Source organism: Heptranchias perlo, chromosome 21 (genome assembly GCF_035084215.1).
Source record: "Heptranchias perlo isolate sHepPer1 chromosome 21, sHepPer1.hap1, whole genome shotgun sequence".
Lineage (NCBI taxonomy): Eukaryota > Metazoa > Chordata > Chondrichthyes > Hexanchiformes > Hexanchidae > Heptranchias > Heptranchias perlo.
This window is the reverse complement of record NC_090345.1, coordinates 43,315,696-43,330,159: the sequence shown is the minus strand read 5'-3', so window position 1 is coordinate 43,330,159 and position 14,464 is coordinate 43,315,696. Positions and strand designations below refer to the sequence as shown.

Genomic DNA, 14,464 nt, shown 5'->3' with positions numbered 1-14,464 from the left:
AAGGGAAGGTCTGTGATAGGATGGAGGGCGGGAGTGATTAAATGACAAACGGGGTGATGGTGCAAGGCAAAGGGGAAATGATGAGACAAGTCTAGAAACAAAAGATGGGTAAAGAGGAGGTGTAAATGGTTACAGCAGAGGGAGAGGGAAGCATGGAAAATCTGGCAAAGAGGAGAAAACTCCCGTGGCCTGGGAATGTGGGGGAAGATAGGTGGGCAGACCCCAGGGGTGCAGACCACCTCCCCAGCCATGTAGATAGGGGATCCCCACCCCAAGCATCAGTCCACACCTCCTCCACTCCCAGTGGCCCTGGTACAGCCATCCTCCATTACTAGTGCCTGCTGTCCGAGAGAAAATGGTGGTTAAGGTTTAAAGTTGTTTAAAGGATTAAATAAACCCTATTTGATCAATATTATGATCTATCAATAGTTTGAAAACATTATGGGGTTGAAATTGCGGGTTCCTGCTCCGCCAGACTTCCACTGCCTGAGTCCTGGCCACCCAGACGCTGACCCCTGTCCTAAATCCGGGGGACTGGGGTGATCTGCATGGATGGGGCAGGTTGCAGGAGCCTACAAGGGCGTATCAGTGGCCTCCATCCCGACAGAGGCCCAGAAAATCAGAGCAGCTCCATCGAGGGCAGGAAGGGTAGGTCTGACTTCGGCTCCCAGCGGAGGAAGGATTGGGGTTGGGGGGTGGGTGGGAGGGAGGACCGTCTGTTCCGGGCAGTCCATCCCTTCCAAGGAATGATTGCTTTTACTGTCTAAAGGTTTGGAATCTTTGCTTGGGCTTGAGCAGAACTCATGGCAGATCTTAGCTGGTGCCAGTCCCACTTGGCCTTACTGAGGACGTAGCCTGGGAACCCCTCACCAGACACTTGGTGTGGGAGGGGGATGGGCAGAAGATTTGCCCAATGGAATTTTTCCTCGGGGTGGGGTGGGGGTGTGGAAGGGAGGGAATCCCAGCGGAACCAGGCTTCACTCTATTTTCCTCATTTTATACCTTAGAATCTCGAGCCCTTGATGCCTCACGGAAAAGAAAAAAGATGACTTTTATCATTAAATTATTGGTTAATTTATGAAGGCGTTTAGAAGTAAATGATCCGACCTAACAGCAAAATGTTCCTATAGTTGACTGCTGTCAGTGATGAACTCAGTAAGATACCTGACAAAACTTCACTGAATCTCGTCGAGTTTCAATTCCTTCATGTTTAGAAGTCCCTCCTACTGCCTGATGTGCAGAACTGACTTTGAAACTGTAAAAGTGACTTGCAGTTTTCTGGTCATTTCAAGCTGGTGTTTTTGCGCAAACAGCCTTTGGAAAGACAGGGGGGACAATTTGCAATGGACGCCGGCCGGTTTAACATCGATAAAATGGCCACTTGGACTCAGAACATTGCATTGTGTTCTTTTTAGGCATCCAGCGGGCCTGCCTGAAATCAGTGGGTGTCTATTTAATAATGCAAATGAGGACCCTGCACCTGTTTGAGGTCCTAAATGCCATTTTCAACAATTCTAGCATCCTATTCGTCAGGTCTATAATAGACCCACAACTCGTAGATGGGAACGGCCAGGAGGGCGGGAGCAGGCGCGTTCACCAGCTGCTTGTGGGTAAATCACTGGCTTGCTTATTTTGGCTGCCTGTCTGGCACTTTTGCTGTTTTTGACTGCTGGAGCTGACATTAAACTTTCCAAAAAGTCAACCGGCTGAGTCTACAGGTAAACGATCCCATTCAAAGAAGAGCAAGGTAGTTCTTCCCGGTGTCCTGGTCAACATTTATCCCTCATCCAACATCACTGAAACAGATTATCCAGTTATTATCTCATTTGTGGGATCTTGCTGGGCACAAATTGGCTGCTGCGTTTGCCCACATTGCAAGAGTGACTACACTTGAAAAGCACATCACTAGCTGTAAAGTGCTTTGGGATGTCTTGAGCTGGTGAAAGGTGCTATATAAATGCAAGTTTGTTCTTTATAGTGAGATTTTCACCTGGGGCTTCTGGCAAGCTTGTGGTTGGCTTCATGGGTGTGCTGATTAGGATGCCATTGTGGCTAGAGGAGGAGGAGGCAGCAAGACTCCATAGACCTGCAGCTGCAGAGAGAGGACATACAGAAGGAGGGAAGCTCACAGGAAGCCTTACCCCACTAGAGTGTACAGGTCAAGAGCTTCATACCTGCAGTTCATTGAGGAGCAATGTGTGAGGAGGCTCTCCTTTATCAGAGAGATGGTCGGAGCTTCATCACCTGCTGTAGCAGCAACTGCAGCCCAGCACCAAGTCACGCTCATTATTGCCCTTGGCTGTTAGTCACTATGACCCTGAATTTTTATGCTTCAGCGGGGGTCATTTCAGGCTACAACAAGTGACCTTTTGCAACATTAGTCAATCAGCTGTGCACGTATGCATCAAGCAAGTGAATGATGTGCTCTTCACCAGAACCTACAACTTCATCTCTGTGCCTATCGATGCTACAAAGCAGGGAAAACAACACATTTGAAATTTTGTGCTTGCAAGTTTTCCTGAATGTTTATCTTTTCTGGTGTCCAGTAATGGCCTGTGTAAATGTAGCCTTACCTCTATTTCAGAGAGAACAACACGTCACCTGTAGAGGCAGAACGAGAAACTCCAGACATAGCGCAGGATTCCAGTGAGGTAGGTGATTAAAAACTAGAATTATTCAATCTGCACCACTTGGAAGAGTTTGTTTTTAAAGTCCATAAACTCGAGCTCATCCAAAACTCCACTGTCCGTATCCTAACTCTCACCAAGTCCCTTTTACCCAACACCCCTGTGCTTGCTGACCTCCATCGGCTCTTGGTCCATCAACATCTTGATTTTAAATTTCTGATCCTGGTTTTCAAATCCCTCCATGGCCTCGCCCCTCCCTATCTCTGTAACCTTCTCCAACCCTACAATCCTCCGTGAACTCTGCATTCCTCCAATTCTGGCCTCTTGTGCATCCCGCACTTCCTTTGCCCCACGATTGTTGGCTGTGCCTTCAGCCATCTAGACCCTAAACTCTGCAAATCCCTCCCTAAAACCTCTTCACCACTCTACCTCTCTCTCCTCCTTTAAGACACTCCTAAAAACCTATCTCTCACCAGTCCTAATGTCTCCTTCTGTGGCTCAGTGTCAATTTTTTGCCTGATTACGCTCCAGTGAAGTGCCATGGGATTTTTTACCACATTAAAGGCGCTCTATAAATGCAAGTTGTTGTCTATTAAGTATAGCCCTTCACTTCTTTGAGGCACTTCAATGTGATGATAATTACAAATTTTAATATTGTGTAGTCTTTTTAATTTTTAAAGTGCTGGTTTAGGACACAGTATCTAATGTGTTTCTCAGATCACAAGTATTTCTATGTGAGTGCTCCCTTTGTCCCATCAAAGATTGATGAGTAAAATGTTATACCCTCAAAAGTCACATATTAACGAAATGCATCTCTGGTGAGGAAGGAAAAATGAAAATGACTTGAACTATTTTAATGCACAAGTGTGGAGAAAAAAATAAACTAATTCTTTTATACATTGCATTGTTCTATCTTTGATGAAAAGGCAAGGAAAGGGGCCATTTCTGTTTAATAATGCTGCTGGTAATTTCCTTGCACTAATCCTCAACTAATAGGAACTAACATCAGACGCTGCTTTTAGAAATGTGCTCATTGTGTTCCTTTCTGTTTTTGTTGGTTGTGGATATATTGTCTGTTTAATTCTAATGGTCTCCTGGCAACCTCCCTCCTTGCACCCTCTGTAAACTTGAGCTCATCCAAAACTCTGCTGCCCATATCCTGACTCTCACTAAGTCCTGTTCACCCATTACCCCATCGCTCGATGATCTAGATTTGCTTCTGGTCCAGCAACGCCTCGATTTTAAAATTCTCATCCTTGTTTTCAAATCCCTCCCATAGCTTTGCCCCTCCCTATCTCTGGAACCTCCCCCAGCCCTACGACCCTCCAGGATCTCTGCGCTCCTCCAATTCTTGTCTCTTGTGCATCCCCGATTTTCATTGCTCCACCATTTGCGACCGGGCCTTCAGCTGCCTGGGGCCTCAGCTCTGGAATTCCCTCCCTAAACCTTTCTGCCTCTCCACCTCTCTCCTCCATTTAAGACGCTTCTTAAGACCTACCTTTTTGACTAAACTTTTGTTCCAGTCCTGATATCTCTTTTGTGGGCTTGGTGTCAATTTTTTTTTTTGCTTGATTACGCTCCTGTGAAGCGCCTTGGGATGTTTTACTACGTCAAAGGCTCTATAAATGCAAGTTGTTGTCTGTTAAGTATAGCCCTTCACTTCTTTGAGGTACTTCAATGTGATGATAATTACAGATTTTAATATTATGTAGTCTTTTTAATTTTTAAAGTGCTGGTTTAGGACACAGTATCTAATGTGTTTCTCAGATCACAAGTGTTTCTATGTGAGTGCTCCTTTTGTCCCATCAAAGATTGATGAGTAAAATGTTATACTTTCAAAAGTCACATATTAACAAAATGCATCTCTGGTGAGGAAGGAAAAAAACAAAAATGACTTGAACTATTTTAATGCACATTTAATGGACAAGTGTGGAGAAAAAAGTAAACTAATTCTTTGAAACATTGCATTGTTCTATCTTTTTTTTGGAGTGGATGAAAAGGCAAGGAGAGGGGCCATTTCTGTTTAATAATGCTGCTGGTAATTTCCTTGCACTAACATCAGACACTGGTTTTGGAAATGTGCTCAGTGTTTCTTTCTGTTTTTGTTGGTTGTGGGCAAATTGTTCTGGTTTAAGGAGTTCCCAATCTTGTGAAGAAGCACAGGCCAGCATGGGTTTGTGTGTGCCGTGTGCCATAGTATTGCACAGTGACGGGCAAATTGTTTTTTTTTTGCAGGATATCAGTAACGAAGCACACCTCTGTTGTAACCAGGGAGGGGGAAAGAAAATTACCTAAACCATCTTAATGCACATTTAATAGACAAGTTTGAAAAAAAAACTAATTCTTTTACATAGTACATTGTTGGTGCTCAATATATTTTCAAAAATATATATATCCTAAAACATTTTGGTACAATTAGCCAAAGACTGTGGGGGATACCTTCCAACTTCAGTGGGGAAGGGGGCCCCAACGTTCACCCGTTATACATCCACCCCGTCCGATTGTCCTGTCCGCTCACTTCACGGGCGACTGTGCTCTATCACCAATTTTCCACCCCTGCCGGAGTTGAAAGTTGCCCTCTATGTAAATGTAGTGACATTGGGGTAGATTTTTCATTTGCTGCCTGGGCGTAAAACTAGCCTTGCGGATCACATCCCTCCCCTCCCCCCGGTGATAGACACCGTCTGATTTTCAAACGAAAATTGAGGAGATCCTATAATGGGCAGCAAATCCATAAGTAGTTTTATATCTGGTGGCAAGTTACTTTTTTTTGTAATTCATTCTTGGGCATTTATTGCCTCCTTAATTGTCCTTGAGAAGGTGGTGGTGAGCCGCCTTCTTGTATCGCTGCTGTCTGTGTGGTGAAGGTTCTCCCACAGTGCTGTTAGGTAGGGAGTTCCAGGATCTTGACCCAGCGATGATGAAGGAACGGCGATATATTTCCAAGTCAGGATGGTGTGGGACTTGGAGGGGAACTTGGAGGTGGTGTTGTTCCCATGAACCTGCTGCCCTTGTCCTTCTAGGTGGTGGAAGTTGCGGGTTTGGGAGGTGCTAGAGAAGAAGCCTTGGCGAGTTGCTGCAGTGCATCCTGTGGATGGTACACACTGCAGCCACTGTGCGCCGGTGGTGAAGGGAGTGAATGTTTAGGGTGGTGGATGGGGTGCCAATCAAGCGGGCTGCTTTGTCCTGGATGGTGTTAGATATCTACCCCGTCTCTATTTAATAACCTATCTCGTCCCCCAATTAAATACTGTAAATTGATCGAGTAAAGAAACAATTTTTTAAGAGCTACCTCTATCTTGGTATTTAAAAGCTAGCTTTCACATTAAAAATGAATGGAAGGACAGCCTATGAATTGGAAAGATAATATTTTTACCAGAAATCCAAATGTGTGATTTTATCCGTTTCCGCTGCTTTGATAGTCCACCTTTAGGTGGCACAGAGATGCGACACGTTCGTACTTCAACATACAGTACCATGGAGTGGAAGGACCAAAGTTTGCACCTACAGTTTCCCACAGAGCGAGCGCCCAATCTTGTCTGCTCTATTCGGAGAAGGTGCTGAGGGGAGGACATAGTCTCCTCATAAGGAAGCATCGGCAATTGAGTCAACTTCATCCAGACTCACCACCCCCATCCCCTCCCCCTCCCCCAGCAGCTGGTACCTTGGGGTAAGCCACTCTTTCATTATCTAATTCAGGGAATGGTGTCTATGGACCTAAAGAGAAAAGAAGAAAGTGAAAGGGAATTTAAAACCAGTGCAGACTTGAAACGTGAGCGCAGCTTTGGTGCATCATGCACTGTCATGTACACCAAGTTCTGCTTTACCTTCAGTCGAATGGGATGTGGAGCATTTGAAAATGATAACAAATGACCCACGCCATGCCCCAGGATTTTATGAAGTGTTGTCAACTGTCAACATTGTTTAGCCAGTTCTGCACATTCTTGACTTGTAGTGCTTTCCAGATGCTTTTAAAACAAATTTAGCAAGACAAGCTGATAGAAAAGGGTGGTGGAAGCAGATTTAATCGCAACTTTCAAATGGGAATTGGATATATATTTGAAAAGGAAACATTTGCAGGGCTTTGGGGATAGAACAGGCTAGTGGGACTAATTGGGCAGCTCTTTGAGCAGGATGGGCCGAATAGCCTCCTTTTGTGCTATATGATTCTAAAATGATGCAGAATTATTTCTATCCGTAAAAGGGAGACAACCAATAATTGTGCTATAAAGACTAATTAAAAACTGCATAAAACATAATGCATATAATTGGGGAACGTCACAAACAGATCAGTGTTTTCATGGAGACTGTTAGATATTCACTCATAAAATCTCCATACCTTTTACAGAATTAGTATCAATAGACATTTAACAATTGGCAGATCAGATGCAGTAATTTTACCATCAGCTACAAGGAAATAGTGCCACTAAGAACAGATATAAGGAATGCTATCCAAAACTAAATAGACCCAGAGCTTTAAAAATCCCATCAAAATGGTGAACAAGAAAGGATCCCGTGTAATTGTCCTCATAAATGCCGCCTCTCCAGAAATCCATTGACAAATTCACTGTATCCCTTCAGTTGGTTATTTTTGGTTATTTGTGAAGCATCACAAACCCTATTGAAATACCAGTTTCAATTTCCTTTGGTCTCAAACATTCCTGGAAGCCGAGCTCTTTAAACCCTCTCCCTCACGGGGAGCCAAGTGCAATCTCGCACTCCTGCCAAGAAAAAGTAAATTAGAACACCTTGAGTATCTGATTTTAATCACTAGGAACAAAGCTGTACTTGACAGTGCAGCACAGTTTAAATTATTAACTAGCTACGAAAATGAGTAAGTAAAACCTGTGTGATTGTTGGAAGTGCCTTAATGGGCACTTTGCGGAACTGTGCGATGGAGGGCCATTTCTGAATGGGAACTGGCTGAAAATGACACTTGTGATATTACTGCAGAAGACCAGCACTATTAATATTTACAGAAATCTATGGAAGATGCTCACTGTGTTCAAAGTGAACGTTTGAAGAAAACGCACAGACCGTTTCAAGACTGCTGCAGATTGTGAGAAGTCTTTAAATTTTTAACAATTGCATTCCTTAACGTAAAAGAATATTTAAATTAGCAGCCACTTTTGCAATCACATTTTGCACGTATCTCACTGTTCATACATTTACCTAACGGGGCCTTTGGCACTGAAAGCATTATTCTCTGCTCAGCAAATTGCTACAGATGGGACATCATGAGACTCTTGTGGCGGTTTATTAAATGTGTCAAATTAAATCTTTCCTAATAAAACCAGGAGCGAAATCAGGAAGCAATTTTTCACACAAAGGGTGGTAGAAATCTGGAACTCTCTCCCCAAAAAGCTGTGGACAATTGGAGATGATAGATGATTGTTGTGTGAGGATATCAAGGGATATGGAGCAAAGGCGGGTTAATGGAGTTGATCTACGGATCAGCCATGATCTAATTGATCGAGGAGCTGAATGGCCTATTCCTGTTCCTATGAAACAAAACAAAATCAAATCAGCAACCCTTTACTACCAGTAAAAGCAATCCTTTTTAAAATCATCAATGAGATACACATTTGTACAGAAAACTCAATGTTACTTGGTGTTTGTTAAAGTAAATCCACAACTATATTTCTAAAATCACCATTTTTAACACGGTAGCGAGTAATCACAATTTATGGAATTCAGAGGTTTAGAACTCTGCTTTCAGCTGGATTGCCAAACGTGAGGCTCATGGCTTTCTGTGGACTGTCTCTCAAATGATGCAAGATGCTTAATGTCATCTCAGTGTCATCTGGTTTATAAAAGGGCATCGTTTTGTGGTGATGAAATTCAGTGAATATCTTGATGATTTTGAAGCTTTAATAAGGGTAGCAGTAGATGGCGGCATTTTTTCTAAACCGTGCAATTACATTAAAGATCTGTTTTTCCATTGTGCGGCTTAGTCAAGCCACAATATGCTATAAACATGATCTAATGAGGTTTTTTAACTGAAGGGATATCTGAAATGCTTAAACTCAGCATTTAATAGCAGCGAGTTCCATTTGTTTGACAATTTTATAAATCATGATTTTTTCAAAAAAAGAATTTAAAGTATAGGCTTACTGTAGTGTGCTGAATACATGTGGGATAGCCAAGGTGTTTGGTGTCCTGAGTCTAAAGTAGCATTCCTGGCAATGTAGGGGAAACAGCCCATCAATAACATTTTGAACTGCTCAATTGTGTTTACAGAAACAGAATTGAAATAGTTATTAACTCAGCTGCTGTTCAGGCCCATAAAGCATTTACATTCTTTGAAGTCCATTGGATCAAAGTAAAAAGTAAAAGAAGATTATTCTTTTTAGTTCTTGTTTCTTTGATGTTAGAAGAACTGTAAGAAAAGATTTCTTGCAAAGACTTTTGCGGGTACACCAGCAATATTGTTGGGTTCCAGTTATCACCCAAATTGTATGTATATAAGAACCACTGAAAAGGTTTGCCAAATGCTTCTCAGCAACACAGACAATCGACAACAACTTGCATTTATATAGCGCCTTTAACGTAGTAAAACGTTCCAAGGCCCTTCACAGGAGCGACTATCAAGCAAAATTTGACACCGAGCCACACGAGATATTGGCACAGGTGACCAAAAGCTTGGTCAAAAAGGTAGGTTTTTAAGGAGTGCCTTAAAGAAGGAGAGATAGGCGGAGAGGTTTAGGGAGGGAATTTTAGAGCTTAGGGCCTAGGTAGCTGAAGGAATGGCCGCCAATGATGGAGCAATGAAAATCAGGAATACGCAAGAGGCCAGAATTGGTGGAGCGCAGAGATCGCAGAGGATTGTGGGGCTAGAGGAGGTTACGGAGATAGGGAGGGGTGAGGCAGTGGAGGGATTTGAAAACAAGGATGAGAATTTTAAAATCAAAGCGTTGCTGGACCGGGAGCCAATGTAGGTCAACGAGCACAGGGGTGATGGGAGAACGGGACTTGGTGCGAGTTAGGATAGAGGCAGCAGAGTTTTGGATGAGCTCAAGTTTACAGAGGGTGCAAGGAGGGAGGCCGGCCAGGAGAGCATTTGAATAATCAAGCCTAAGGGTAACAAAGGCATGGATGAGGCCTTCAGCAGCAGATGAGCTGAGGCAGGGCCCAATCCTTTAATCATGGCTCATTAAGGAGTTATAATCTGTTCTATTATTTTAATTCTAAATCAGCATGTCAACCCTGATCGATCAGGGACTAAGTCTACTGGTTGAGGCGATGGGGGTGAAATTGGCCTTGGGTGATAGGGCAAAGCTGGCGATAGCGAATCGGCAGTCTGTTTTACACCCTGCCCGATTGTCTTTTCCATTGCCTCCGTAGGAACTTAGGAACAGGAGTAGGCCATTCAGCCCCTCGAACCTACTCCACCATTCGATTAGATCATGGCTGATCTGTATCTCAACTCCATTTACCTGGCTTAGCTCCATATCCCTTGATACCCTTACCTAACAAAAATCTATCGATCTCAGTCTTGAAAGCTACAATTGTCCCACAATTTGGGGAGAGAGTTCCAGATTTCTACTACCCTCTGTGTGAAGAATGCTTCCTGATTTCACTCCTGAATGGCCTCGTTCTAATTTTAAGATTAAGTCCTCATGTTCTTGATTTCCCCCACCAGAGGAAATAGTTTCTCTGTATCTACCGTATCTAATCCTTTTTATCATTTTAAACACCTCGATCAGATCACTCCTCAATCTCCTAAACTCAAGGGAATACAAACCAAGTTTACGCAACCTGTCCTCGTAATTTAACCTTCTAACCCCGGGTATCATTCTGGTGAATCTGCGCTGCACCCCCTCCAAAGCCAATATACCCTTTCTGAGATGCGATGTCCAGAACTGAAAGCAGTATTCAGGATAAGAAAATTGGGCGCAGTGTAAAACGGGCAGCCGATTCGCTATCGCTGGTTTTGCGTTACCGTCCCAAGACCGATTGTACCCACGTTTACACTGTTGAGACAAAATAGTTTATGCAGTTTCTTAATGCTGATGGGGGTGCTTTCCAATATCCGTGCAATCGTGTTTGAAACTAAATCAATCAAAGTGGTGCAGAGGCTTCCAAAAGTGGCTTCAACCAGATCTCCGTTTTGACTTTATACTTTTAATTCCTCGCGAATTCGCAGACCGTGAAACCCAAGAGCACTTTGGGTAAATCTGGGACAGGAACCAGAATTGCCCTGAATCTCGTTTCCCAATTCAATCTAATTGGGCAGCAGTAACGTGTCTTCAGAAGCAGTCCATTCGAACTTATCAAGACTAAAAGATTAACAGGATGTATACACGTATTATGTGTTGAAGTAGAGGAGGAAATTTGGTTTGAGGAAATATTGCATTTTCCAACATACTTAAAGGGGACTTCTCAATACCTACCCTAGCAATGTGTTTATCAAAATAATTCCGCACTATTTAAAAAATGCCTTGTGGCTTGATTTTAAACTTTTGTTTTTAAATGTAGGATGCTTATTCCATACAGATTATTCCAAAGATGTACTGATAAGAGAATTTGACATTTTAAAGGGAGCATTAATGTAGGGCTAAGTAAGGGCAGAGAATAACATGAAATGAACAAAGGTTGTTGTGCCCATCAAAAATCTTCCTTCCTCATATAATCTACCCATCAATGGACTCTACCTCACCTATTTAATCCCGAGAGGAAATGTCAGCATATATACTCCCTGAACCACACCCCCCACCTCGCCCAAAGTTCGTAAAGCAGAACTCCAGAATGTTTATTCATCCCAGATTTCCACAATTCAACCCTGGCCTGCTGCCCTCCACAATCCACCGCTTTGCTCTAGCAGCACAGACGCCGTTGTGTCCTCAGGATTATCTGCTAGGAGCGATGTGATGTTTACCCCCACAGTGTTACCCCACCCTCCCGGCTCCTTGTGGACCCCTCCATTCATACATTTCAGAAGAATTGACTGGCTGAAGAAACGTGAAGCAAATGGATTTCTTTGCAGCTCATCGCCTGTGTCAAGCATTTTCAGTATTTTAGAAAATACTTGAAAGCTGAAGAGCTAAAAGGGGCCTGTAACTGAGCTATAAACAGACCGAAAGATACTGCCACAGAGGACAATTAAATGGAATGGACATGCTTGAAGGGAATCCCCGTGTCCTGCTTCACTTCAGCACGTCCACGCTCTAAGATAAACAAGAAGCGAAATACCAGCAAACTCTGGAAGTCTGAAGCGAAAACAGAAAAAGCCGGGAACACACAGCAGACCAGTCAGCATCCAAGGAGAGAATAGACAAGTCGATATTTCGACTTCAGTTGTAATCATAACAACCATAACTTTGACCTCGGAAGGTTATGCACTAATCGTACATCAAAGCAAACCATTATTTTATAGCTACGAGTAGATCTCCCCTGGTGGTCCTCGTGGGGTCAGAGGTTATGCTGTTGCAAGGGGAGGAGAGGGTACCTCAGGAAAAGGCTGTAGATTCTTTTCCAGAAGGGTTTAGGGGATGGGCCAAAGTGGCAATGTGCTCATCAGGTTTAATAAGAATTCAAAGGGATCCAGGGACCTTGGAGAGCTTAATCCAGGCCTGAAGATTGGTTTGATTTTTACGCACAGAGTAGAGTTCCTGAGAGGCAATGAGGAGAGAGACTGGAGCAAAGGGAGGAGCCTGTCTTTGGAATGGCAAATAAACACCTGGCTGTTTTGCCAAATGTAAGTTGCTTAACAAAACCAGCCCTTGTGCACATATTGTTTACATTATATTTCCAATGAAAGGTGCCTGCAGAAAAAGTTTGTATTTTAGGTTGGTTTAATGTTTTTAATTAAGAAAAAAAAATCATACTTGCCTTCAAAAGCTCAATAATTGTTTCCTTGCTTTGTTATGCCAAAACTTTTCCCATCACCAAGCAAAGGTTAAGAGGGGTGGAGGTGGAGAGAGTGTTTACAAACAGCAAGTCTTGGCATTCTCTGTAAATGGCCAGTCCTGCTGTCAATTATAAAGCCAGAAATCTGGATGATGTAGTCTGCTACTTTCATTGTGTCTCTTGTAATGCTGATTGGGAAGTCCCGTCAATACAGCCCTAAACTTCTGAGAACAGCACATGACAACATTCTTAGTGAGATTTCAAACACACAAAAGGGCACCTACACTGGTAAGTTTAATCACTTTCTTATAAATTTTGAAACCTTGCATAGGTGTAACATCTGGAGCATGATGGGTGGTCTCAAAAGTTTTGAGAGAAAACAAATCATTAGTGTATCTCCTATGGAGTTGCTCACAGTAAGTCAGATAATATCCCACCTTCCACAGAGGTGTATACCATATAAAGTACAGTGTTTTATTCTGCTGCTAAGGTGGAACAGGAGTAAAGCTGGCCTGTCCCTTTAAGGCCAGAATTACTGCAAGTAAACACAGCTGCCTGTCACTCAGAGATTAATTGTTGTTCAGTCAGGGAACTTTGTCGATTCGAATGTGCCGGTCAGTTTTGAATTGCAGCTGACCTTTAAAGACTATTTTGCCTCTATAACAATGTGTGATGTCCTGGAGTGTGACATCTGTGCAGGCCAGCGTATTGTTTTAAAAATTGCTAGCAGGTCACCCGTGGTATTGCTCATGTTTGAATCAGAGAACAGGCTGTTCCTTCCAATGTAATGTACCATATACTAGCAGGGCCACCAATGCATAGTGACTGAATAACTCAAATTGCACTTTTATCACAGAGTGTTACGGGAGTATTCCTGGAACCTTTTTAGACTTGAATTCCGTGATTATCTGTATTTGTGCATGGCGACTATAAATCAGCGGCCTTGCCCAGGATTAAATGTTCATTTCACTATGTAGTTAATTTTACCTCTTGCTTCTGTTTGAAGCTCGGGAGACTGAGGAAGACAGAAGGGAGAATGTTCCAGAATGCAGGTTTCATCAATGGTAGCTTTGGGGTATAAAAAAAAGTCAGTGATTCAACTGGTTGAATTTGTGGCGGTTGCTGGTCAGTGATTCGTAGATTTTCCTCTGTGTTGACTGGAACTTGCTTTTGATTGGTTTGCATTTTGTCGGTGGGATATTTAGGCCAATCAGCATGGTTCACTTTACAGATTTATTTCAGCCAATTGCACGACAGGGGTGTGACACGACAGAGGTGTGACACGACAGAGGTGTGACACGACAGAGGTGTGACACGACAGAGGTGTGACCCAAACAAGGGTTTTGATAATAGACGTTTTCTACATGAGAATGAAAATTGGACCGTACACAGTAACTTTATGTAGCACAAAACAACCCAATTTCAGAGATATGAACTGGGTTTGACATCATTTTAATTTATGCACATAAATTCATGGAAAATTGCCAATCTATTTTGATATTACATGTGAAAATTAACATAATTATGAATAGTAATTTACTGTAACCTACTGTGATATATTGGAATTTGGGAGATTAAATTTGCAAATAGCCTTTATTGGTATTCATCTGTATTCTCTTAAATACAGATAGACATTTGAAAAATTCTGCCAAACCTATCTAAAAGCTACAGATAATATATTGCTGCTATACTTAGAATCTCGTATCGAACCTATGTAATCATCTCCTTTTCAAAGACACAGGTTCAGTGACTTTCCCACAAGACAGTTATATTGCCTGTGATCAGTGGTGGGTGTCAATGTTTGAGCTTGATGTTTTATTCATTATTAGATCTGTGAAGATTTGCTTTTTAAATATAAATAGACACATTAAAGACAAATGAAAAGGAAATCTGGTGGGTTAGATATCCGGCGGCAGAATTCCAACCGCGAGTTATCCGACTGGCAGTGAAAGTTACAATCTACTCCGGGAATGAGGGATTCAATCCAC

The 14,464-nt window shown here is 42.6% G+C and overlaps 1 protein-coding gene across 2 annotated transcripts in view; it reads left to right on the top strand.

Annotated features, from left to right (window-relative positions):
* The window catches only part of fam13c (family with sequence similarity 13 member C), a 138,664-nt gene that overhangs the window by 80,140 nt on the left and 44,060 nt on the right, over positions 1 to 14,464 (top strand). For both annotated transcript variants that reach the window (XM_068002589.1, XM_068002588.1), the window contains exon 6: positions 2,585 to 2,651. In XM_068002589.1, the coding sequence (XP_067858690.1) occupies positions 2,585 to 2,651 (67 nt within the window). The remainder of the gene's footprint in view (positions 1 to 2,584; positions 2,652 to 14,464) is intronic.